Here is a 25,472-nt window from a genome sequence, read left to right as displayed (position 1 = left end):
GAGCATTGTGGTTTACTACGTTAGAGCAGCTGGAAATCTCCTACACAAATGCCACAGAGGACTGGGCTCTTGGAGTGGGCTGCTGGTTGCCAAGCAACCCCTTTTTTTTTTCTTTTTTTTTTTTTAACCCTATGCAACAACAAAAAAATCCCATGCGCTGTCTTTTGAAAAGTAAGACATTCCTCAAATATCACTTTGGCCGAGTCTCTCACAGGGTAAGCTTGGTCTGCCATTACTGAATTCTCTTTTCTTGAATGCTCGTTTTTTCTAAAATTCCCAAGGTGGGGTAGTATATTGCGCTGTGAGAAAGATGGAACAACATGAATTAAAATCATTGTACACACAGAAAAACGTTCTATCTTTGTTGTCCTTGCCAGCTATCAACCGGTCTGACCTTTCAAACTGACATGACCTTTGTGAATGTACTGTATGTCAAATTCCTCTGGTGAGCGGCAGCCATTTTGGTTTCACTACTGACAAGTTTGGCCTTAGCGCATCTAGGTTTTAGCATTCATTAAGCTGTGGTTTTCCAGAGAATGGATGCGTTTTCATTGTTTTTGTGTCTTTTCTCTCTTTCAGGAAAAGGGGGATCGAGGTGGTCCAGGTGAGTCAATCCTATGATTTGAACGCACTCATTCAAAGTTTTGTTTTGGGGGGAAAAAAGAAAGACAAAGATTTTAGTGCCAGCGGAAGAGCAAGATGTTAGAACGTGATGGATGATAATCCCTTTTCCCTCGTCCGCCTGGCCTCCCCTTCCTCTCTCCATTCATCCAGTCAGACTGGACCAGCTCTGCATGCCCCCCCCCCCCCCACCACCACCACTCCCCCACCCCCTCCATATTTATCTCCAGGCAGAGAGAGAGACTGTCTATTTAGAGGTCAGGCTTTGTTGACACTCCCTATTCCCAGATATTTCACAGATATTCTACTGTAAACTCAGAGGTATCGAGTGGGGAACATATGTCCTCTGTACCCGCTAGATGGCTTACTCACAAAGAGACATGCCAGGCCCCTGCATGTCTCTAAGCACCACCAATCACAGGCCCCTGCGTGTCTGTAAGCATCACCAATCACAGGCCCCTGCATGTCTGTAAGCACCACCAATCACAGGCCCCTGCATGTCTGTAAGCACCACCAATCACAGGCCCCTGCATGTCTGTAAGCACCACCAATCACAGGCTTCCTGTGGAATCTGAAGAAGAAGAAACATTTATTTGTCATGTAGTAGTCACACACACACGCAGAAGTGTCCACCAGTTTTCCTCAGCTGTCTGTCCTTCCAGCTGTCTGTCCTTCCAGCTGTCTGTCCTCCCTGCTGTCTGTCCTCCCAGCTGTCTGTCCTCACAGCTGTCTGTCCTCCCTGCTGTCTGTCCTCCCTGCTGTCTGTCCTCCCTGCTGTCTGTCCTCCCAGCTGTCTGTCCTCCCAGCTGTCTGTCCTCCCTGCTGTCTGTCCTCCCTGCTGTCTGTCCTCCCTGCTGTCTGTCCTCCCAGCTGTCTGTCCTCCCTGCTGTCTGTCCTCCCTGCTGTCTGTCCTCCCTGCTGTCTGTCCTCACAACTGTCTGTCCTCCCTGCTGGTCCTAAATCTTGCCTCATGCCTGTCCATTTGGCAGACGCTTTTATCAAAGTCTGGTACAGAGGGGGATTTGAACCTACGACCTCTTGTTCTGTAGTCAAAAGCTCTAACCAGCCACTGAGAGAAATCTATATATATATATATATATATATCCTGTATGTCACGTCTGCGATGCTTCTGAACAGGGTCACAGATCGTCACCTAGCTCAAGCACTCTCACACATCGTAAACCACAGTGTTTTCTGTGGAGGAAGAAGAAGTTGTGGGCTTCAAAAAAAGTTATCCCTTCACTGCTTCTCCTCCAGAGCTCTTTTTCTATGCAGTCTTTTGTACTCTTTCAAATGCCTTTTTTTTCCTGGAGATACCTCCAGCACACACACACACACACACACACACACACACACACGCATGTCCTGGGACTAGCCCCAGAGTGAGGAGGGCTTTGTTTCTGAGGACACACTCAGCCTTCCGATTGGCACCCACACCCTGTTCCCAGCCTTGTCCTCCCCACACACACACACACACACACAATTTGGTCTACCTCTGTCCTCATGCAGAAGGCCACAACCCCCTGAGCATTTTTGGGTGGGGGTGGAGGGTGGACTGGGCTGTCAGTGCCAATTGAGGGGCTACAATACAGAAGGACACCTGCAGTGTTTGTTTTGAATGTGCTGCCTCGGGAAACTGTCTGGAAGGTGAGCCCGGTGCCATGCAGTTGCCCCTGTGGCACCACCACCCCCACTGGGCAGACAATGGCAGCCATTGTCATGCCCTGATGTGGTTATGTAAGTCCATGTATAAAGCTGTCAAGCCCTCTTTAAATGAAGGAAAGACATGTTGTGTCTAAGGGAGAGGAAATGGAGTGACCAGGATTGAGGGAGAGGGAAATGGAGTGACCAGGATTGAGGGAGAGGGAAATGGAGTGACCAGGATTGAGGGAGAGGGAAATGGAGTGACCAGGATTGAGGGAGAGGGAAATGGAGTGACCAGGATTGAGGGAGAGGGAAATGGAGTGACCAGGATTGAGGGAGAGGGAAATGGAGTGACCAGGATTGAGGGAGAGGGAAATGGAGTGACCAGGATTGAGGGAGAGGGAAATGGAGTGACCAGGATTGAGGGAGAGGGAAATGGAGTGACCAGGATTGAGGGAGAGGGAAATGGAGTGACCAGGATTGAGGGAGAGGGAAATGGAGTGACCAGGATTGAGGGAGAGGGAAATGGAGTGACCAGGATTGAGGGAGAGGGAAATGGAGTGACCAGGATTGAGGGAGAGGGAAATGGAGTGACCAGGATTGAGGGAGAGGGAAATGTCGAGGGTGGGGGGGGGGGTTACCACTTAGGCTGGGTCCCGGGTTCGAATCCAGCCTGCGCTCTTTTCTGCATGTCTTCCCCTCACTCTGTCCTTGCCTTTCCTGTCACACTTCACTTACAAACTGTCCAATAAAGTATTGAAAAATTCCCAAAAGGGTTTGTCATAAAAATGAAAATAAAAACATAGAAAAGGGGTTCTTCTACAGGACAGTGGTCACTCTTCCTCTACAGCTGGGTCTCACTAGGTTTTAAATGTGAGGTAGAAGGTTGTATCTCAACAAGGTTAACTCTACACTCATGTCCTGTCTGCCCCAGATAGACTTCAGACACTCAGCCTTCACTTGCGTCCTACACATCTGTTAACGAGGCAACCTTGCAGATAACAGCACAGCACTGTTTCCTGAGAATGATGCCTCGCTGGTGAAAAAGCTCCGCTATCAGCGGGTCATATCAGAGATGTGGAAATGAGAAGAGGATGTTATTTTTTTTGACTCAGCAAAATGAAAAGAAAAAAAAATCCCCACCCCCCCTAATCAATTTTGTCCGAACACTGTTTCTGTCTTTTCCAAAACCCATAAAAATCTGCTGAAACTTTTTGGCATCACATGCCGCCTATTAAGTAGAAAATAAATGACGAGAAAATAATGAATGAATTGAGATTTCGTAAACATTAACTTCTTTGCGTGGGTCAAATGAACTGTACCCTCTGGCCAATGTTCAGTAATGTCCAGTGTTTATGACGCGAGGGCCAAAGGTTTGCATCCTCCGAAGGCCTTGCCTGTTATTCTGACATCACCCAGTCTTAAGAGACCTATGCTAATTCAGGCATCCCTTGGGGAACTTTTCATATTTCCAGTTTTAGTGTGGGAAAATGCCCTTCATAAAAACAAGGTTGAGGACATTCTGGATGGGCAGGTTCTCTTTCGAATTCCTTCATCAGAGTCTTGATCCGTAAAATTATTTTTTTCATTTTGTTCTCCTCTGTGCATTCACTCTCTGCCATCATGCTCATTTTCTCCTTCCAAGCATCTTCTCTAAGCTCATTGATATCGACCTCCTTTACCCCAAGCTTGTGGTTTTGAGCACGGGTCAGATCTCCATACATCAGTCTGTCTGTACCACAGCGCTGATGACATTAGCCCATCAGCCTGTTTGGGGGAAGCCAGTGTTCTCTCCCAGCAAGTGGAGCCCATCAAGGCAAATGGCCCATAACTTGCTGCTGTTCAGGGAAAGTTATTGAGCTTTATCATATGTTGAGTGCTGGGGAATTTAAAGTTCATTTCCTGGTTGTTACTATATCTCTCCCACTGATTGGTTCTGTTGAAGGTCACAGAGTTCAGGTCCAGAGCTCCATGTTTACCCTGCAGCTTGTCCTGAGTGCTGGCTTGCCAAGGGCAGCTTTGCCATCTTATTGAATACTCTCTGGATGTTGATTGGAAACATTATTCAAGACAGACTTCCAAGCTTACAGATTTCAAGGTTTCCTATCTTGATTATTGCTGTTACTGTCCTCACAGCAAAGTGTGTTTAAAGACTCGGTTCTAAAACTTTCCAAGACTCAAATATATATAAATAGCTGTGTGTGGGTGTGTATATATATATATATATAAAACATTCTCTGCACATTTTCCAAAGGTATAAAGGAATTTCCATGTAGAATTGTAATCTTTTTATTTAGTAATTAATATTACTTGAAGGCACCAGTCTTTGTTGTACAAAATGCACACTTAAGACCCTTTGTTTACCAATATGATTCATGCATAATGAGAAAGGTAGCTTGTCTTATCCATATTTAATAAGCAAAACACATGAACATTGTATTACATCAGTTCAGAGAGGATGAGTTAACTGTGTTCCATCTCCTAGGTGTCTCCTCTCCACAAGCTCCTAATGGCTTTTAGTTCAGTTGCTCACAATTTCGTCTTCATAAAAAAAAAAATATTGTGGGGAATCTAATTACAATGTTCTGATTGTGCTAAGTGAGAGAGATTAAATCTACAGTATCTATATCTATGCTGGGAAGATTCTTCTGTGTCTGTCTGAGCTGATATGACCCTGCCCTACCCTTCCATCAGCCCTCCCCAGGGGCTGACTAGGAGGAAAGCGTGTGTGGAAGTTAGCGTGAGAGGAGGTAGCAACAGACTCTCAGATGACGGAGCAGCACAACATACCTCTCTCTCTCTCTTCCTCCCCCCCACTCTCTCCCTCCCTCTCTTGCTCTCTCTGTCTTCATCCCTCCCTCCCAGGCTTGAGAGGTGGTCACTGGGGCATAGTCTCAGCAGCTGTCGTCCTCGCTCCACCCTCCTGCTCATCCTCGTTCCACCCTCGCTCATCCCCCCCCCCCTCCTCGCTCCACCCTCCTGCTCATCTGAACACAGACGTGTATTCAGCCTCACAAAGCCCTGTCTGGGTTAGAGACGCTCTGTTGTGATCGGCCGTGCGATGCAGCTACCCTGGAGCCAGTTCTCCCAGTGTCGACGTACCAAGGGGAGCAGCTCTAATTACCCCGCAGGCTCCAGGGAGGAGACTGAGGAACTGGCTTAATTAGATCCCAACTTGGCCCTCAACTCCAGGTGGTGGGAGTCAGGCTGATATGCCTATTTGCTTCCTCCTCCTGGTGCCCCTGTATGTGCGCCCCGGTCAGGCTGGGTGTCAGATGCCAGGATGCATCCTGGATGAATCATTCATCACAAAGTCTGTCTGCACTTGCTGTCTCTGTCTGGACAGCCTGCCGGGACTGGCGGCCCGGGAGGGGGGGCGTGCCAGGTGAGGCTGCAGGGCGGATGTAGTTCACGGTGTTTCACGGCGCATCTACCACGATGACACATCTCAAAGGAACCCAGCGCTGTTTCTGTTTTCCACATGTTTCTGGGACAGCTTTTTGTGTGTTTTTTAAGGTCTGAGATGGAACTTTGTTCGTGAGACTGTAGGGACTGTGAGCACGTTGTTGGGTGATCAGATTCGGCTCACGAGGATCTCCCCAGGGGGCGTCAGTCATCATGTCCCTCAGCAGAGCAAGCTGTTGCCCCTGACCCCTGTTCTCCCTGCAGGACCCCTGTTTTCCCTGCACGACTCTGGGTTCGCTATCACTGTGGCCCTCTAGCACCACCACTAGCGGTTCCCACGGGGACCTCAAAAGACGTCACTCGCCCCTAGTCCTGGCCCCAGCCCCAGCTCTAGGCCAGACTCCAGCCCCAGCTCTAGGCCAGACTCCAGCCCCAGATCCAGAACTCTAATGCTCAAACTCTACATCTAACTGAGTGTGATAATGTTGTTATTAGATTTAAAATCTATTATTTTTTGCTTTTCTTATGCATATACATGTCTTGGGACTGTATATGACACATTATTTTAAGAAATCCTATGAAGTGACATTTTCTTACCGCACTGGCAGACAAATGGACTTGCGTTAAGCATTAGCAAGCTCATAACTAATAATGTTGCTCTTAAATTCGATAGGGCGTTTTTGCAGTGTATCTAGCTACCCAGGCCTTTCTACTTATAGCATCCAAGCATAGCGTCAACGACAGCCCAGCTGTGGAGCCACACAGGTGTGTGTTAACGCTGGGGCAGAGTCGCCCTGGTTGCGGGTTGTGTGCTGTGACAGGCCAGGCGTGGGCGGGTGTGATGAGGTCCTGGTGAGTGTTGACTCAGCAGGCTGCTGTTGAACTGGGATGCCAGGCTGTGGCCCTCTGTGTTGTATAAGCAGGAGATTAAGAGCCATGCCTCAGTGGTGCTCAGTCAGAAGCTCACTGCCCCACAGTCCTAGCCCCAGCCCCTAGCTCCAGGCCTGGCCTCAGCCCCTAGCTCCAGGCCTAGCCCTAGCCCCAGCTCCAGGCCTAGCCCCAGCCCCTAGCTCCAGGCCTAGCCTCAGCCCCTAGCTCCAGGCCTAGTCCTAGCCTCAGCCCCTAGCTCCAGGCCTAGTCCTAGCCTCAGCCCCTAGCTCCAGAACTAGTCCTAGCCTCAGCCCCTAGCTCTAGTCCTAGCCCCAGCCTCTAGTCCTAGCCCCAGCCCCTAGCTCCAGACCTAGTCCTAGCCACAGCCCCTAGTCCTAGCCCCAGCCCCTAGGTCTAGTCCTAGCCCCTAGCTCTAGTCCTAGCCCCAGCTGGGTGTATTACTGCCTGCTTGTCAGGGGGGCATCCCCAATTGCGTTGACTGTGTTAAGGTCGCTATGTGTGTCATCTCACCTTCACAACCCAGTAGTGCTTCTCTTTAGCTGTGTGCCTATGACGTCATGCCTTCTGTGTGCGTGTGTGTCTACTGTGTGGGGTGTGACGGACATCACAGCAGGACATGCTGGCTCACAGGGCCTTTTACAATGTTATTCAACCCTGTTAAGCTGAACGCCTCTTAAAGGCAACTGGAGCGATGAGCGACTGGAGCTGAAAGGGGCAGAACAAGAGCTGGAGGAGAGGCTTTGAGTCAGAGGCTGCAGGGAGAGAGGCTGCAGGGATGGAGGCTGCGGGGAGAGAGGCTGTGAGTCAGAGGCTACGGGGAGAGAGGCTGCAGGGATGGAGGCTGCGGGGAGAGAGGCTGTGAGTCAGAGGCTGCGGGGAGAGAGGCTGCAGGGATGGAGGCTGCGGGGAGAGAGGCTGTGAGTCAGAGGCTGCGGGGAGAGAGGCTGCAGGGATGGAGTCTGCGGGGAGAGAGGCTGCGGGGAGAGAGGCTGTGAGTCAGAGGCTGCGGGGAGAGAGGCTGCAGGGATGGAGTCTGCGGGGAGAGAGTCTGCGGGGAGAGAGGCTGCGGGGAGAGAGGCTGCGGGGAGACAGGCTGCGGGGAGACAGGCTGCGGGGAGACAGGCTGCGGGGAGAGAGGCTGCAGGGAGACAGGCTGCGGGGAGAGAGGCTGCGAGGAGAGAGGCTGCGGGGAGAGAGGCTGCGGGGAGAGAGGCTGCGGGGAGAGAGGCTGCGGGGAGAGAGGCTGCGGGGAGAGTGGAGAGAGGCTGCGGGGAGAGAGGCTGCGGGGAGAGAGGCTGCGGGGAGAGAGGCTGCGGGGAGAGTGGCTGCGGGGAGAGAGGCTGCGGGGAGAGAGGCTGCGGGGAGAGAGGCTGCGGGGAGAGAGGCTGCGGGGAGAGAGGCTGCGGGGAGAGAGGGGAAACAAAGGGACTGGCAGAGGGGACACAGAGGAAGAAGAAATCCAAGTAATTACAGCAGATAATGAGCTCCTAAACCCAACCCTGTTTTGACAGGAACACCCAAGCTTTGCCGTGTTTGGGAAAGACCAGCATACCTCTTGTGCATATCTGTCTGACATAGTTCAAGAGATCCAGATCTCATCCTAACAACCAAAGCAAATATTGACTGGACGGTTAACCGCCACCGACACAGATGAGAGATATTGGTTAAAAAGGCTTTTAACCAATTGTTGAGATCACTTATTCTTCCGGCCCTGCATCAAGTCTTATTCACACGTGAACTTCCATCTACAGTAGTTGGAAATGCCTTCAGCAGGGACAGACCAAGTGTACAGTAGAGGAATAGGTCACCTATACGTCACATCTCTCAATCATTACCCAGACCAGCACTTACTGTACCACACCTTCAACCCTAAGAGAAGATTAACTTGTAAGGCCTTGACTCACTGGACAGACACTGCTCATGTCTAAACCACGCTGATGGTCAAGGTGTGTGTGCTGATGACGAGCATAGAAGGACTATGTAGCCTGAACATGGCTAACTCTTAGTAGCGCTTTGAAAAATAGCATTTACTGGAGATGATTCCCTGTCTGATACGGCTAATGAATGTTGGTCGTCCAGACTAATGATTCTCATTACACTTTCCTGCTTCCCAAGACCCTGTTTCACCTCCTGATTGGTGCACATCACACCTGCGGAACCCAATGTCACTGTAGTAAGCCAGGACTAATTCTGCTTTATTGCTCTTGTAAAAGTAATCTAAGCTTTATTAAAAAGCCCTGCATATCGTGTAGCATGATGATGTTCCCTAATAAGCTCTGTGGTAATGTCATCCTGTGCTTGGTTAGAGATGAGGAAGAAGTGTGCTTGATGCTGATTGGTCCCTGCTATTATGCTGTGAGACAAAGCTGGCCTCAGTCTAGCTTGTTGTTTTTAGTTTTTTTTGTGCTGATCTCTGCGTCTCAGAATAGCCCCCCGACTGTCAGAGGGCCTTTCTTCAATTAAGAAATGCCTGGATGCTCGGCTGGAGACCAGCCTGCTGAGGGCTACACACACACACTCACAGACACAGACACACACACACACAGGCCCAAACACTGCAAGTCTGAATCACAAACTGTGAGAAGAATCGAACACACTTATGAATGTACTCACACACACACACACACATCACAGTGGATCCATTCAGCCCTCATCACAATGGAGGCTTCTTGTCATGTACTCTAGCAAGAAGAGTCACTATTGTGCCCCCCGAAGCTTGTCTCCGTTTATAACTGTGTGTGTGTGTGTCAGTCCCACTGTGGCCCCCTTAGCACCAGCCCAGACAGGAGAACTGTGCACTGCCAGCTACAGCTACCAAACCCCAGGGTGGAGATACATCAGCTACCAAACCCCAGGGTGGAGATACGCCGGCTAAAACAAACCCTGTCCTCCACCCACAGTGACCCACCATCCCTCATGTCGGATGTGAGCTGTCAGCTGTGCCACCGTGTTGTAGCTGTACGGTGCACGTAGCCTGTTGAAGCCAGGTCACACCGCCCAAACTAACACCAACAAACAACAGTTGTTGGGTTGTGTTGGGTCTGTGTGATGTGGCTGTTGGTGTTTGTTAGGGCAGTGTGAAAAATCAGTTCTCTCCAAACATTTTAAAACCCAACAGCCAACAGTAGAATGTTTGGAGTTTGTTTGACATTGTTGGGGGGACGATTTGTGTGAACTGTTCTGATTCTGATTCTGTTAGTCTGCGACCTCTGACCTGTGTCCTGTGACCCTGTGCCCCCAGCTGGACCTGAGCCTGCCCCTGGAGGAGCAGGGCCCTCTGGACGTCATCATCCACAAGCTGACAGACCTCATCCTGGAGGCGGACCAGAACGACATGCAGGCTGTCCTGCTGGTGCAGAGAGTACAGGTGACACACACACACAGTCACACTGACACACACACAGTCACACTGACACACACACACACAGTCACACTGACACACACACACACACACCGTCACACACATACAGGCACACCTCAAACACACATACAGTCACACACACGGCCACTTGCTGTCACACACACACACAGTCAGACACTGCCTCAGCCAACAGAGAGCAGAATGAGTTCATGCCGGGGAAGAAGCCCAGTGTAATCTGTCCCAGTCACCAGAGCAGCGCTGCTAACTGACGCTCCAGGACTCGGAGCGTGACTAATGGTGATAGGCTCACGGCCGTCACTGGAGGTTTGTCTTGCTGTGCTGTCCTCGGGGGAAACTTGTCATGTATTTCTGTATCTCCCAAGTACAACGAGTGGCTTGTTTTTTGCGGTCGTGTCACACTGCAAATGGCTCGGTACTGAAGTGTGCGTGTGTGTGTGTTCCTTTGCAAAAAAGATCTGGCAGGTATTTGAGAAGGTGTGATACACATCTCATTCCATCAGCATTATATTGTCCTCCCTCTTTCTGCCTTCACCCACCCTCTCTTTTTTCCTCCCCTCCCTCCCCCTTTCCTCCCCTCCCTCCCTCCTCCCTGGGTGAGTCAGAGGGCTCTGCTGTTACCGTGTAACGAGTCACTCCATCCTGCAGCCGGCTGCCAGTTTACAAAGAGGAGAGGGGGAGAGGAGGAGAGGGGGAGAGGAGGAGAGGGGGAGAGGAGGAGAGGGGGAGAGGGGGAGGGGGAGAGGGGAGGGGGATCCAGTGATGAACAAAGTGAAATTATCTCCACTTCCATTTCTGATCCGTTAATATTTACATTTCACAGCAGTGCCAGCCCCAGTCTCCTGGTGGTTTGAGTTAAAGTAGAGCAGCAGTCTGTAAGAGCAGCAGTCTGTAAGAGCAGCAGTCTGTAAGAGCAGCAGTCTGTAAGAGCAGCAGTCTGTAAGAGCAGCAGTCTGTGAGAGCAGCAGTCTGTGAGAGCAGCAGTCTGTGAGAGCAGCAGTCTGTGAGAGCAGCAGTCTGTAGGAGCAGCAGTCTGAGTCGAGGGTGTACTGGTCTGGTGTTTGTGATGACATGGAGAGCTGAAAAGGCTGCTGGCTGGAACTCACTTCCCTCCTTGTGATTCCTGCCGTGACTCAGCGCCCCTGGCGAGGCCCTCCCTGTTTGGAGCTAGCTCTGTCCCCAGCAACGCCACACAGAGCTGCAGAAGGAGCTAGCTCTCTCCCCAGCAACGCCACACAGAGCTGCAGAAGGAGCTAGAAAGGTCTCACAGAGCAACGTTCAGAGCCGGCAGGAAGCCTTCCTCTCAGTCAGACTACAGTTGAACCTTGACCCTCACAAGAAACACCTCGCGGAGAGCAGCAGTCATTCTGTTACTGCCATGGAAACGGCTTTTATGATCCCAACTGTCACCACATCCTGTTGTTTGGGAGGTCGAGTCTGCAGGCTTCAGGCACACACATTAACTGTCAGTGTGTAACCAACAGTAGGAAGCCTGTTTGTTATTATTTAGTCAGACGACCTTTGCAATAAATACCAGTTGTTTTACCTGTGGAACAGTACACTGCTGTGTAATGTGGGTTTAGGTAAATTCACCTGAAAGGGGAACTGTCATAGCCGCAGCTTTGCAGGAGTGTGAGTTTTATCACAACTCATAAACCAACGCTCCAGCTTTATGATCGTGAGTACAGCTCTGTCGTCAACGTGACGGACCGTGAACATGTTGGTAAACATCCCATTCTGTTTGACTCGCTTTCCCAGCAGCCTCCTAGAAATAGAAGTCCTGTTGGTGATGGCCCAAACAGCGCGTGCCCTTGTGAACCACTGGAAGATGAGTTCATTTCTTGATGCCGGCTTGCTTGTCTTACGTAAGCACACTGCTGTTTGGATCAGGACTGCTACTGTGCAGATGGATGTTAAGACCCAAGGATTGGAATGTGTGCGTACACGAGTGCGTGTGTCTAGCTTGGCGTGTTTGCTGCCTGTGTGTGTGTGTGTGTGTTCAGAGGCAGATGAGATGCTCTGGTTGGCTCTCTGAGCTGCTGGGAGACAAGATGACTGACTGCAGGAAGGGACCGGATGAGGCTGACAGAGGAAACTATAAGAGGAGGAGGAGGAGGACTGGGCCGAGAGGGAAAGGAGGAAGAGGAGGGGGAAGGAGATGAACTGTAGAGCTGGAGGAGGAGGAGGAGGAAGGGAGAGGGAGCAGAGCTGGAGGAGGGGAGGATGGAGGCGTGTATGGAGAGATGGGGGGGTGGTTACATAAAGCATGGAGCCTTGTGGACGTCCTGCAGGCCACGCAGGGGGAGGGTGATGTAACCCAGCAGGCCTGCGTGCATCACACACACTCACACACACACTCACACACACACGCGTATAGCGGGGGATCAAAACCGACACAAGATGCTAAATATAGCGTGGGTGCGGGATCAGAAATGACAGCTTTGTCACGTATGCAGAGTGACTCATGGAAGTGTGTGTTTCAGGACTACATCGAGGCCCACCCTGAGACCATAGTTCTGGACCCTCTACCAGCCATCAGGACCCTGCTGGACCGCTGCAAGTCCTATCAGCTCATCCACAGGATAGAGGACTGCATGCAAGGTAGCTACCCACACACACACTCGTTCTCTCACGTACTCACACACCTGCACTCTCTCTAACACACACACACTTACTCTCTCTCTCTAACACACACACGTACAGTTTTGTCTGTCCAGTCTCACCAGAGCCGGTAGTGCTGCTTTCCACGTCCCCCTCCGATGAGTCATGTGACTGTGTGCTTCCTAAAAGGTGTTTTATGTAGCAGTAGAGCATAATCCTTTAACTCTCCTCCCCCCTGTGTGACAGCAGCCCGGCTCTGCTCTGGGTGAACCCTGGGTGAACCCTGGGTGAACCTGCCCCAGCCTGCTCTCTCTCTCTCTCTGGGCCGATGTTATAAGTTAGCCCGGCCTGTCACCAGCATGCCAACAGCGCTCAGCCCACAGCTCAGCCCATAGCTCACTGGGGACACACAGTCACCGGGGGCTGGCTGGAGACCAGACCAGACTAGAGGAGACCAGACCAGACTAGAGGAGACCAGACCAGACTAGAGGAGACCAGACCAGACTAGAGGAGACCAGACCAGACTAGAGGAGACCAGACCAGACTAGAGGAGACCAGACCAGACTAGAGGAGACCAGACCAGACTAGAGGAGACCAGACTAGAGGAGACCAGACCAGACTAGAGGAGACCAGACTAGAGGAGACCAGACCAGACTAGAGGAGACCAGACCAGACTAGAGGAGACCAGACCAGACTAGAGGATAACAGACCAGATCAGACTAGAGGAGACCAGATCAGACTAGAGGAGACCAGATCAGACTAGAGGAGACCAGACCAGATCAGACTAGAGGAGACCAGACCAGATCAGACTAGAGGAGACCAGACCAGATCAGACTAGAGGAGACCAGACCAGACTAGAGGAGACCAGACCACATCAGACTAGAGGAGACCAGACCACATCAGACTAGAGGAGACCAGACCAGATCAGACTAGAGGAGACCAGACCAGACTAGAGGAGACCAGACCAGATCAGACTAGAGGAGACCACACCAGATCAGACTAGAGGAGACCAGATCAGACTAGAGGAGACCAGACCAGACCAGAATAGAGGAGACCAGACCAGACTAGAGTGCTGAAGTGCTGTCAGAACAGGGTTCCTAAAATACAACTCACAAAATGATGTTTTCCTCCCAAACAGCCGTGAGGATGGTTCTGCAGTAAAGGGAACTGTGTTGAGTGACATGTGCTCCAGCAGCAGTGTGTTCACCTGTGTGCAGATCGCTCTACAATTGTGATTAGAAAAGGGACTTTCGAAAAAGGATGTGATGCTTTTGGTTCTAGATTTCTGTTATGAGTCGCTTTCTGTTGCTTTACATAAACAATAGGTTCATATTAGTTCAGGTACCTTGTGTGTTCTCACGCGTACAGCATCTGGTTCACACAGTGAAGTGTAAACTGAGGGAGTCAGATGGCTGAGCGGTTAGGGGGTCGGGATATTAATCAGAAGGTTGTTCGTTCGATTCCCGGCTGTGCCAAATTACATTGGGAAAGGCACTTCACCCTACTTGCCTCGGGGGAATGTCCCTGTACTTACTGTAAGTCGCTCTGGATAAGAGCGTCTGCTAAATGACTACATGTGTAGTGGGGGCTGAAATAAGCTCCTGGTGTCTTCACTCACCAACAAGATCTCGGGGACAGGGAAAGCTGAGGGGTGGAGGGGTTAGGAGGGAGGCCAGGAAATGGAGGTTAGGAGAGGGAGGGAGGCCAGGGGGAAGGAGGCTAGGAGGGGGGACAGGGGAGTCCAAGGCCCTGGTCTCTCTGACTCAGTCACTTCCTCATCCTAATCAGGTGACCATGGAAACCTGCTGCAGCCCTGGCTGTCAAGGCAACCCTGGACCACAGGCTGCACATAGCCTGCCTTGGCCAGGGACTCCGAGTGGCTCAGAATAGCTCTCAATAGGAGGAAACACTATCTGTGTTTGTTTTGGATAAACCAACCTCACTTGACCCTGTTCAACCATCTCCAGCGAGGTTCCTGATGTTGAAGCTGTGGAAGTGGGTGGTCAGATGTCAGATGGCTGAGCGGTTAGGGAGTCGGGCTATTAATCAGAAGGTTGTTGGTTCGATACCCGCCGTGCAAAATGACGTTGTGTCCTTGGGCAAGGCACTTCACCCTACTTGCCTCGGGGAGAATGTCCCTGTACTTACTGTAAGTCGCTCTGGATAAGAGCGTCTGCTAAATGACTAAATGTAAGTGCTCTATGACAGGCTGCTGTCTGTCTGAGACACATCTGAACTCTCCAGCTCTGTCCAACTTCCTGCTTCCTGTCTGGTCCCGAGCAGGAGAGCTGTTTACACAAGTGGAAAGGGTCGACTGGTCTCTGTTTATAAGTTACCCGGAGATGTTCCACTGTGTTTTTGAAGACGGCAACCGTCGTCAAGCTCTGTAAAGTGAAGTATCTCTTTCTCGGTCTCCGCAGCGCAGTATCCCTTTACACTTCAAAAGGGCATGGGCGCTCTTAAATAAAGAGAGAGAGATTTCGTGCAGTCAAACTGAAACAGTATATGTAAGGAGACAATGTTGAGGGTTTCATTGCGGTTTTAACGAGTGTTTGGGACTCCACTCTCCCATAAATCCCAAAGTTCAAGCCGGACAGAACAGAACAAAGACACTGTGTGTGTGAGACTTACAAAACAATAACAGTGTGACTTACTGTCGCTAGTGATCAATATTGGAGTGAAAACCAGGCCAGGGAAGTGCTCGACACACTGCAGCACATCCCTCAGCCAGGCCTAGGACAGCCAGCGTCACCCAGAGAGAAGACGATGGATCAGCTCTCTAACGTGATAACGGTCAGTTCTCCTCCCTCGTGCACCTGCTGTCTGAACAATGGAAGCAGGAAACGAGATGACTCCACGTCGGCGGCTACAGATTAGTCTTTGTGAGAAACCAGAGCTAATTCTTGTTTTTAATTCATCATTTATCCTTATAATTGAGCCATAAGCCTCTTAGTGGAGGATGCTGAGAGTGATGAGGAGGAGTCAGGGCTCCCCTTCCTGCAGGGGGCTGTGGACCCACGGCCCGGGTGCAAACACCACCAGTCTTGTTTAGCTTTTTATGGTGGTGGAGCTGCTGGCTCCTGGGGCCAAACTGGACCCAGGGAAATCCCTCCACACACACACACACTTGCACACATACACACTTGCACACACCTACACACACCCCTCTCTTTCTCCGGACCCTTACTGTCAACTATCAACCTGGGCCATTTAGTAGAAAGATCAAAGTCCCATCAGGACAACATCACTTAAGGGATTTGTTTGTCTGTACTTTAAACCGCAAGACATCTGTGTACCTGGAACATCTGCAGGTTGGGCCAGCAGGAGCAGGTTGGGCCGTGATGGATGGATCCTGCTGGCTTCTCACCTCTCCTTCCTCCCTCGCCCACTGTGTCAACACTGAGAACCACACCGCTGACACAGACCCAAACAGAAGCTCTTCTCAAGTCCTGGCTTATATTCAGGCCTTTTCACCGCCGTCACGAAGAGTAATGGAATCAGCCGCTAAAGTTGGTTTGGCTGCCGCTGATTCATGGCTTCTGTTTAGTAAGAAGTCTTTTGGTTTGGTTGGGGTGCTGTCCTGTCCTTGTCTTCCTTGCTGGCTGAGGTCTAGCTGTGGATCTGAAGGCTGCTATTGGCTGAGCAGCGAGACCGGCCAAACAGGAAGCTCTCGTTCTGAGCCCTGGTGACCCGGGCAGGCTTCCTCCAATCACGTCTCGTCTCCTGAGTCAGCTGCTCGTGGCCTGGGCTTTCACTCCTCCCCGGTCAGGAGTAGAGCTATTCATCTGCGGGGTGGAGGTGGTCTGGGTGGAGCGACATCGGGGTCATCCATGACCAGAGTGGCTCCGGAGTCTCACTAGGCCTGCAGTCTGTCGCTGGGAGATTCTCATGACTTCAGCTGCTCTCTGGGAGCCGGTTAAACAAGCCCATGTCTCTGTTGTGGTCTTAGCCCGTTTTTCTTTTCTTTTTTTTTTTTTTTTTAGCAATTTCTTCGAGCTTGGCTTAGCTCTCTGATTTCCTGTGGCGATATCTGTCGCGGCCTTATCTCAGCTCAGAGAACAGGAGGCTTCCAGAGTCCCGAGTATGAATCCAGGCCTGGTCTGGAGAACACAGAAGGTGTCTAAGCCGGGGTGTCGTATCTGCAGGATGTTAGGCTGCCACTTCCTCAGGTGGCACAGCCCGGACCAGAGACGGACCAGACAGGATATGCACAGGATATGATGTCACACTTGCTAAACAAGGCCGATCAGACAGGTGGGAAAGAATGAGGGCCTCTGGGACTTGTGTGTGTGACGTGGGGTTCTTAGTCGTGTCATGTCCGACTGCCGTGTCAGTTAATGGTGTTTGTACTGTCAGATGAGGTCAGATGGCTGAGCGGTTATGGAATCGGGCTACCAATCAGAAGGTTGCCGGTTCCGTGCAAAATGACCTTGTGTCCTTGGGCAAGTACAGGGAATGTCCCTGTACTTACTGTAAGTCGCTCTGGATAAGAGCGTCTGCTAAATGACTTAATGTACTGTGGTTCTTTTGAGTCTGTAGGTGTAAGAGCCCTTTTTTGTGTATCTGAGGTGTCGCTGGCTGCGTGTCTGTGTTTAGTCACGTTTCCTTGTGTACGGTTGAGGCAGAGGGGACCTGTTTGGAAGCTTCCTGGTTTGTTTGTTTGTTTGGAGGACATGATGGTGCTTCTCCCAGGCGACCTCGTGTGTTCTCTGTGCTCTGCGATCGTTTCGTAAGCCTGCCCCCGGGGTAAAAGACAAGCACCCTCCCTGTCTCTTTGACTCACACGCACACACAGTGTTTGTGTGTGGATGCGTGCGTGTGTGTGTGTGCGCGTGGGATTCTGTGTGTGTGCACAGATCAGTAGATCAGATGACCTATCGCTTTCGTCAGCAGGTCACGTTGAGACGTTGTTTGTTTGTAGATGTTATTTGAAGTGGACCTGCACCTCCTGCTTGCTGCTCGCCCCAGAGCACCGTCTGAACCCAGAAGACCTCCTACATCCCTGTCCACTGGGTCTGAACTCTCTTCTCCTCCTTCCCTCTCTTCTCCTCCCTCCCTCTTTTCCCCTCTCTCTGTTCTCTCTACTCCTCCCTTTTCTCTCCCTCCTCTCCTCCTTTCCTCCTCTCTTCTCCCTCCCTCTTCTCCTCCTCTCTTCTCCTCCCTCCCTCCTCTCCCCCCCTCTCTCCTCCCTCCCTCCTCTCCCCCTCTCTCCTCCCTCCCTCCTCTCCTCTCTCTCCTCCCTCCCTCCTCTCCCCCTCTCTCCTCCCTCCCTCCTCTCCTCCTCTCTCTCCTCCCTCCCTCCTCTCCTCCTCCCTCCCTCCTCTCCCCCTCTCTCTCCTCCCTCCCCCTCTCTCTCCTCCCTCCCTCCTCTCCCCCTCTCTCTCCTCCCTCCCTCCTCTCCCCCTCTCTTTCCTCCCTCCCTCCTCTCTGTCTCCCACAGATGACAGGATCTGCTCTCCTCCCTTCATGGTTCTGAACACAGACTGTGGTCCAGATACTCTGCAGCAGATTCAGAAGCATGGACTAACATTCCCCTTCAGTAAGTCTGCGACAGGAAGAGGAACTGAGTTGGTACATATGATTGCAAATTGCACTTCCTTCCTGCTGCCAAGTCTTGGCTCAATGTTGCTCTTAGTTAGTGGTTAGTGGTTATTGACAAACAGACCAGAACACTGTACTAAATTAGCTTTTATCTGTTTCAGATCATCTGAAGTTTAGACAAGGAAGTCGTAATATATCTAAGTCTTAATATAACTCTAAACCTAGATATTTCAAATACCGTATGTCACAGAGAGTCCATGCATGATATTGTACATCTGCTGTAAAACTAAAACATTTGGCGCTAGTTATTCTGCTGTCAGATACCTGCTCCAGTGTCTAGTGCACAAACTCAATCTACCTTACTTCTTTCTTTCTCAGTTTGCAAAACACGTGTAGCACACGGAACTAACTCCCACGAGGTAAGACGACTAGAGGTCAGGGGTTGACCACACCCCCAGCCCTCCTCACTTCTGTTAACCAATCACAATGTCACACATTACCTGGATCACCATTCAGTGGTGACCTTCCGGCTAGCACAGTCAGGCCCTCTGTGACAGGTCTAACTAATCAAATTTGATCTGAGAAACATATTTAAACCAGAATAAGACTTATACAAGAACAAATAGTTCACATCATTTTTTTCCGCACTGACAGAAAACACTCATATTCCAACACACACAACACATAGCCCAAATCATTTCTACGTGTTTCAGTATATTATAAATAAAATATATGATTAAAATATAGAAATAATATATCATATGAATAAGATTGATATTAACAGCAGGAATGGCTGTATATATTAGCGGAGGTGCCGTTAAGACTGCGTAGTGAAGTGTGGTCCCCCCCAGATGGCCATCATCTTCAGCGAGGACGACCTGAAGGATGTGCAGCCTCCCTGCGTGGTCCAGAGCTTCATCAACCACAACGCCGTCCTCTACAAGGTGTTCGTGGTCGGGGAGTCCTACAGTGTGGTGGAGAGGCCCTCTCTGAAGAACTTCCCCGCTGGGCCTGCAGGTGAGCCAGCCTCCCCTCTCACCCCAGCCTCCACTCTCACACCAGCCTCCCCTCTCACACCAGCCTCCCCTCTCACCCCAGCCTCCACTCTCACCCCAGCCTCCCCTCTCACCCCAGCCTCCACTCACAGCCCAGCCTCCCCTCTCACCCCAGCCTCCCCTCTCACACCAGCCTCCACTCTCACCCCAGCCTCCCCTCTCACCCCAGCCTCCCCTCTCACCCCAGCCTCCCCTCTCACATCAGCCTCCACTCTCACCCCAGCCTCCCCTCTCACCCCAGCCTCCCCTCTCACACCAGCTTCCAGCCTCCCCTCTCTCACCAGCCTCCCCTCTCTCACCAGCCTCCCCTCTCACCCCAGCCTCCCCTCTCACCCCAGCCTCCACTCTCACCCCAGCCTCCCCTCTCACCCCAGCCTCCCCTCTCACACCAGCCTCCACTCTCACCCCAGCCTCCCCTCTCACCCCAGCCTCCCCTCTCACACCAGCTTCCAGCCTCCCCTCTCTCACCAGCCTCCCCTCTCACACCAGCCTCCCCTCTCTCACCCCAGCCTCCCCTCTCACCCCAGCCTCCCCTCTCACACCAGCCTCCCCTCTCTCACCAGCCTCCCCTCTCACACCAGCCTCCAGCCTCCCCTCTCACACCAGCTTCCAGCCTCCCCTCTCTCACCAGCCTCCCCTCTCACACCAGCCTCCCCTCTCTCACCAGCCTCCCCTCTCTCACCAGCCTCCCCTCTCACACCAGCCTCCCCTCTCACCCCAGCCTCCCCTCTCACCCCAGCCTCCCCTCTCACCCCAGCCTCCCCTCTCTCACCAGCCTCCCCTCTACACCAGCCTCCCCTCTACACCAGCCTCCCCTCTCTCACCAGCCTCCCCTCTCTCACCAGCCTCCCCTCTCTCACCAGCCTCCCCTCTACACCAGCCTCCCCTCTCTCACCAGCCTCCCCTCTCTCACCAGCCTCCCCTCTACACCAGCCTCCCCTCTCTCACCAGCCTCCCCTCTCTCACCAGCCTCCCCTCTCTCACCAGCCTCCCCTCTACACCAGCCTCCCCTCTCTCACCAGCCTCCCCTCTCTCACCAGCCTCCCCTCTCTCACCAGCCTCCCCTCTACACCAGCCTCCCCTCTCTCACCAGCCTCCCCTCTCTCACCAGCCTCCCCTCTACACCAGCCTGCCTGGAGCCCCTCCCCCAGGAACACACCCAGGGGGGAGGGGGGGGGGGGGAGTGGGAAGTGGAGATCGGTTCTTTTATTTACTCATGTCATTATTTTTAAACACAACCATGTAGATTGTTGTGTTTGTCTTGTTTAGACTGGTCGGTCAACCTCAGAATGATATAGGAGTTCTGCCTTAGACAGAAAGAGGACATGTTCTTGTGTACTGTACTTAAACACTGTCTGGTCAAGGCTTCGCATGGCTATCACCTCGTTTGTGGTCAAAGTAACCAGTATTTTGTTCCGTATGGAATGAAATAAACAGCTGTTTTATTTGCATGGACTACAGTGAAAGCCCTCATGCAAATCGGGTTCAACTACAGTTGTCTGCTTTGCCTTATGCAAACAGGCTGATCCAGCCCGCGTCTCTTTCAGACTCAGACTGTACATACCACAGAAGCGTTGCCACGCTTGTCCAGGCAGGGGCTCCAGCTAGTGCCAAGCCCCAGCTGAACAACTGCTTTGTCCTCCCCCAGGAGGGAGGGAGGGAAGGAGGGAAGGATGCTAGGAGGGAGGGAGGGAGGGAGGGAAGCAGGCAGGCAGGCAGGCAGGCAGGCAGGCAGGCAGGCAGGCGTGTTTGTTTTAGCACCTCAGCATTGTGAAAGAGGTGCTGGTGTCAGGGTTAGACACGGCCACATACCTCCTCCTCACTCTCTCTCTCTCCCCTCCCTCCCTCTCTATTCAGCCTTAGCTCCACACAGAGGTGAAATGTGCCCACTGATCAGTTCAGCATTCCTGGGAAGGCAGTGAATGTGTGTGTGTGTGTGTTCACTGTGTGCAGCTCTTTCTAGCTGCCAACGCCATGCCTGGAGCAGCATAGAACACTCGCCCATCTCTCTTCTCTCTCTCCTCCCCCATCTCTCTCTCTCTCCCTCCCCCTCCATCCCCCAGTCTCATTCTGCAGCTCTGTCTCTTTAGGTTAATGGTTACTAATGGAGGGGTGGTAGAGACACTGGTAAAAAAAAAAAAACGAGAACAATCAATGAGTCTCTTTGCATTGGCTGAGCAGCAATCAATCAAGCTTTTCACCAGAGGAAAGTTCCCTCTGAGTCACAGACCATGTAAATATGAGCTGCTGCTGGCCTGTTTGTTCAGCAGTCATGTGGGGAGAGGCGGGGGATGTCGGTACCAAACGACATCCCTCAGACGTTGTGGTGGTTTGTGTGTCTCTCACTAGGGGTCTGTGACCACTCTGCGTCACACAGGAACTCTCCCCCCCCGGGGGACTGGCCTCGCTCCACTCTCCCGCTCCCTGCTGGCAGGACGGAGCGGTGACCGTTGGCAGGAGCGGTTTTACAAGCGTAGATAAGCGCTGCCTCAGAACAGCACACTGACTGTGTTCATGTTGTGTCCACAGACAGGAAAGCTATATTCTTCAACAGCCACAACGTGTCCAAACCAGAGTCATCCTGTGACCTGACGTCTGTAAGTACTCAAACACCCACAGAGGCCTTCTGCGTGCTAGTCTAGTGTGTACATTCTCACCCACGGTTTCTCCCAGTACCAAGAGGAGGGAGTAGCTCAGTGGTTAGAGCACTTGACTGCAGATCAAGCGACCCCCAGGTTCGAATCACCCTGTGTGCTTGACGTAGCTTTGGATAAAAGCTCCCGCTGAAAGCTCAATATGTTATTTTAATTATAATTTTTGTTATTGTTATTACAATAGTCTGTGTGTCTGTGTGCCCGTGACCCCAGAGAGACAATGTGGAGGGCGTGTCCCAGCCGCCCAGTGATGACGTCATCCGGGAGCTGTCCCGCTCCCTGCGCCAGGCTCTGGGCGTGTCCTTGTTCGGCATCGACGTCATCATCAACAACCAGACGGGCCAGCATGCCGTCATTGACATCAATGCATTCCCAGGTAGGCTGTCTGTCTCCACGGCGACGGGGAGGAGGGGGGGCGATCACAGACCAGCAGGAGATATGAGCCCTCACTAAGAACACGCCGGGCAGCGTTAGTGTGTTTCGGTCGGTGGGGGGGGGTTGTTTGGAAGTTGGCGTGTTTCTTTTTCACAGCCGTGAGAGTCGAGCTCTTAGAGGCAGGGTAGGGAGCCTCTCGCTGGATTGGGGCCGTCCCCATGGTAACGGGTTGCGACGCGCCCCTCCCTCCCGACAGTTGGGAGTGTGAGAGAATAACGCTGTGAGCTCATTCTGTCTCCTCGCCGCGTTCTCCCTCGAGAACCGGATCTGAAAACAGCCGAGCCAGATCCCTGGAGCCGGTCGCACTGTGTCATCACGCAGCTGAGGGGAGGAAGTGGGGAAGATGTACCGCAGCAAGTTTGATCTCTGTCCCTGTCCTGCGTCTAGGTTACGAGGGCGTCTCTGAGTTCTTCAACGACCTCCTGACCCACATCACCACCGTCCTCCAGGCCCACGCCCCCGACGCCCCCCCGGCTCCTACGCAGGCCCCCAGCCCGGCTCCCTCCCCCCCCGCCTGCTGCAGCGTGCTGGGCAAGGAGGCCGGCGGCAGCCCCTGGATCGTGGAGGGGGATGGAGGCCTGAAGGGCCCTCGTCAGAGACTGGGCTGCAACTCAGCCATGTCACCCAACTTCCAGCAGCACTGTGTCTCCACGATGGCCACCAAAGCCTCATCCCAGTGACTGCCCTGTTCATCCCCCTCCCTGTTCATCCCCCTCCCTGTTCATCCCTCTCCCTGTTCTGTCCCCACACCAAAACAGATGACATCGGTGACAATATTAATGAATAATAGTCATAATAATTATGATATTAATGAATTATAATATATCTGTAATCAAAAAACAACTTTCCTATGTAGATATTGATGATGGTGATGATTGGGTGTTGGATTCTTTTATTTTCTCTCTGCCTTTTTTTGTACTTTTCGGTTTCGTTTTAATAAGACTTACAGTACTGTAATGTGAACTTTTGGGAACTCTGCTTAATTGCTGATTTTGTTTCTGTGTGTGTGAAATTTAACAAGGCTGAGGGGTCCACAGGAGGCAGGAGGAGAGAACACACGTGTACACACACATAGAAATACACACACGTACGCACACACATAGAAATACACACATGTACACACACATGGACCCACACGCACACATTCTCACAACCTTGCCCAACAACCACAGGTGTGTGTGTGTGCATTCTAATATATCCCTCTGGGATCCATCTGAAACAGAGAGGAGGTGTGCAGCATCTGGCATGTGGGCGATCGCTGCTCTCATGCAGGAGCAAATGAGCTTATAAAAGTTGTCAAGATGACAAGAACTCATGGTTATGTTGGATAAGATGAAATGTCATCACTGTTTACTTTCCCGTGTGCCATCTAAGTAACGAGACTGTGTGTGTGTGCAGGGCTGTCGTAGTGCGGGTCTGGGCCGAGCTGAAGACTCACGGCTACGCACGACTCATCCTCATGCTTTATAGTCTAGAGATGTGTACCTCCACCATCTTGAGACCAAGTTCTGTTGACTTGAAGTGATGTTTCTGGGCCTGTGGAGGGTTGGGAGGTGTGAGGGGAGGTTTGCTGCCGCTCCCAGCAGGCAGAGCAGGATCATATTCCATTTCTCATCTGTTTTCAAATAAGAATTTTCAGTATTTCAATGCTTAAAGGAAGTAAAGAAATGACAAAACAACATCCTGTCCCGGACAAGAAGAGAACTGACAGGCTTCATTAGGTTTAGATTAGAAAACATTCTACAACAAGAAATGTAGATTGCCATTGTCCATAGAGCAATACCTTGTGTTAAAGTACGCTTATCAAACACATGACTGTTCTATAATGTTGAAAACTACACCCTGCTTGGGGAACACTTGTCTCTTGATCACTCTATCGAATCAAAACTGGGCCTTTATAAATACAGTGTGGTTAATTAATATTGTTAAAAAATGATCTTTTTCCACTAGAAGTATTTGTATAGTCGACGTATTCAACATAAATAATTATTTTTGTTACCATGAAATGAGATTCGGTTGTTTTGTTCAGTCTCATGAACATTCCAGTTGCAGTTAGACAGCTGGTACTGGTCGAGCCCTTAATGACAACTGCTAAGCATCATGTACTGTGCTTTATATTCTAACTGGTTAACAGCAGAAATTCAACAAGCTGTAAACATCTTCCTCCTGCTGTCATTGTGTGCTTCGAGGTATCACAGATTTAGAATTAGAGGTGGGAAAATCCTAATTCTTGTTTCCAATGTTCACTGTGAGATATCCTTTTTTACTTCTATTTTGTTAATGTCTTCGTCCTTACGTCTACTAAGAGCAACAATTTATTTTATGAGATTTTATGGGAAAAGTGATTTTTTATATAAACAGCGAGTGATTATTTGAACAAACGGTGGATTTATGTCGGGGAAAGAGTGAATTGGAGAGCCCGGTTGAATGGGTAAACCATCTACAGAACTGTTACAGGACGGAGAAGCCTTTGTGTGCCTAATTGTGCACAGGACAAGGTTTAGAGCAGCCGTTGCATGTCGGGTGGTATTCCCGGTCCTGTGTCTTCTCTCTTCTCCCAGAGGAGCTGAGGCTAGCTTTATCGTCGGCCGCGCCGGCCCTCAGAAGGTCGAGTGGTGGTCTGAAAGGTCTCCAGAGACCCGGAGGTTGTGCAAACAGGGTATCTAGCTCACCTGCAGCCCTCTGGGACCTGAGAGTTGATCCTCAGGCCTGAGAGCCCCCCCGCCCCCTGCGGAGGCCCTCAAGTCCTCCAGCCGTCAGGGTGGATAACCATGGAACTGCAGGGCCCATGCAGAGGATACTAACCAAGCCATGTCCAGTGTGTTGTGAAAATACCGACGTCTCTATAATCTTAACTATACTGTGTTCTGCATTGTGTTATTCATCGTGCTTCTAAATGGGAAATAAATCGGAACCCAACCCGGTCCTCTCCAGCCCAGACTGTCATTGTGCTCTGTTTTCCAACTGAATGTTTACTTGGATGTGTTCATAGTATGTTTATGTATACAGTATATAATATACAAATATGCATACGTGCGTATATATGTCGATGTTTTGTATCAGTTCTGTGATGAGAAATCAAATCCAGATTTTTGTGACATTTTTTATTAAATGGCTATACCAACTAGGCGAAATAAACAGAAAAGGTTGACTTGGTGAGTAGAGCGACTTTTTAAACGTTACCCGTCACCGACTTGTTTCTGCTAGAAACGTGTGTTGTGATTCTGAGGAGTGTTTGACTGAGAC

The 25,472-nt window shown here is 51.2% G+C and overlaps 1 protein-coding gene across 1 annotated transcript in view; it reads left to right on the top strand.

The window, feature by feature from the left end:
• The window catches only part of itpk1b (inositol-tetrakisphosphate 1-kinase b), a 30,155-nt gene extending 4,778 nt beyond the window's left edge, over positions 1–25,377 (top strand). Inside the window, exons 3-11 of the mRNA XM_062470350.1 lie at positions 580–604; positions 9,803–9,928; positions 12,424–12,541; positions 17,982–18,080; positions 18,461–18,501; positions 18,934–19,099; positions 21,667–21,734; positions 22,005–22,167; positions 22,614–25,377. Coding sequence (XP_062326334.1) covers positions 580–604; positions 9,803–9,928; positions 12,424–12,541; positions 17,982–18,080; positions 18,461–18,501; positions 18,934–19,099; positions 21,667–21,734; positions 22,005–22,167; positions 22,614–22,906 — 1,099 coding nt within the window. The 3' untranslated portion in view covers positions 22,907–25,377. The remainder of the gene's footprint in view (positions 1–579; positions 605–9,802; positions 9,929–12,423; positions 12,542–17,981; positions 18,081–18,460; positions 18,502–18,933; positions 19,100–21,666; positions 21,735–22,004; positions 22,168–22,613) is intronic.
• The last annotated feature ends 95 nt before the right edge of the window (positions 25,378–25,472 follow it).

The sequence above is a fragment of the Osmerus eperlanus genome, chromosome 9 (assembly GCF_963692335.1).
Source record: "Osmerus eperlanus chromosome 9, fOsmEpe2.1, whole genome shotgun sequence".
NCBI lineage: Eukaryota > Metazoa > Chordata > Actinopteri > Osmeriformes > Osmeridae > Osmerus > Osmerus eperlanus.
The sequence above is the reverse complement of the archived record's forward strand: the minus strand, read 5'-3'. Positions and strand labels throughout refer to the sequence as shown.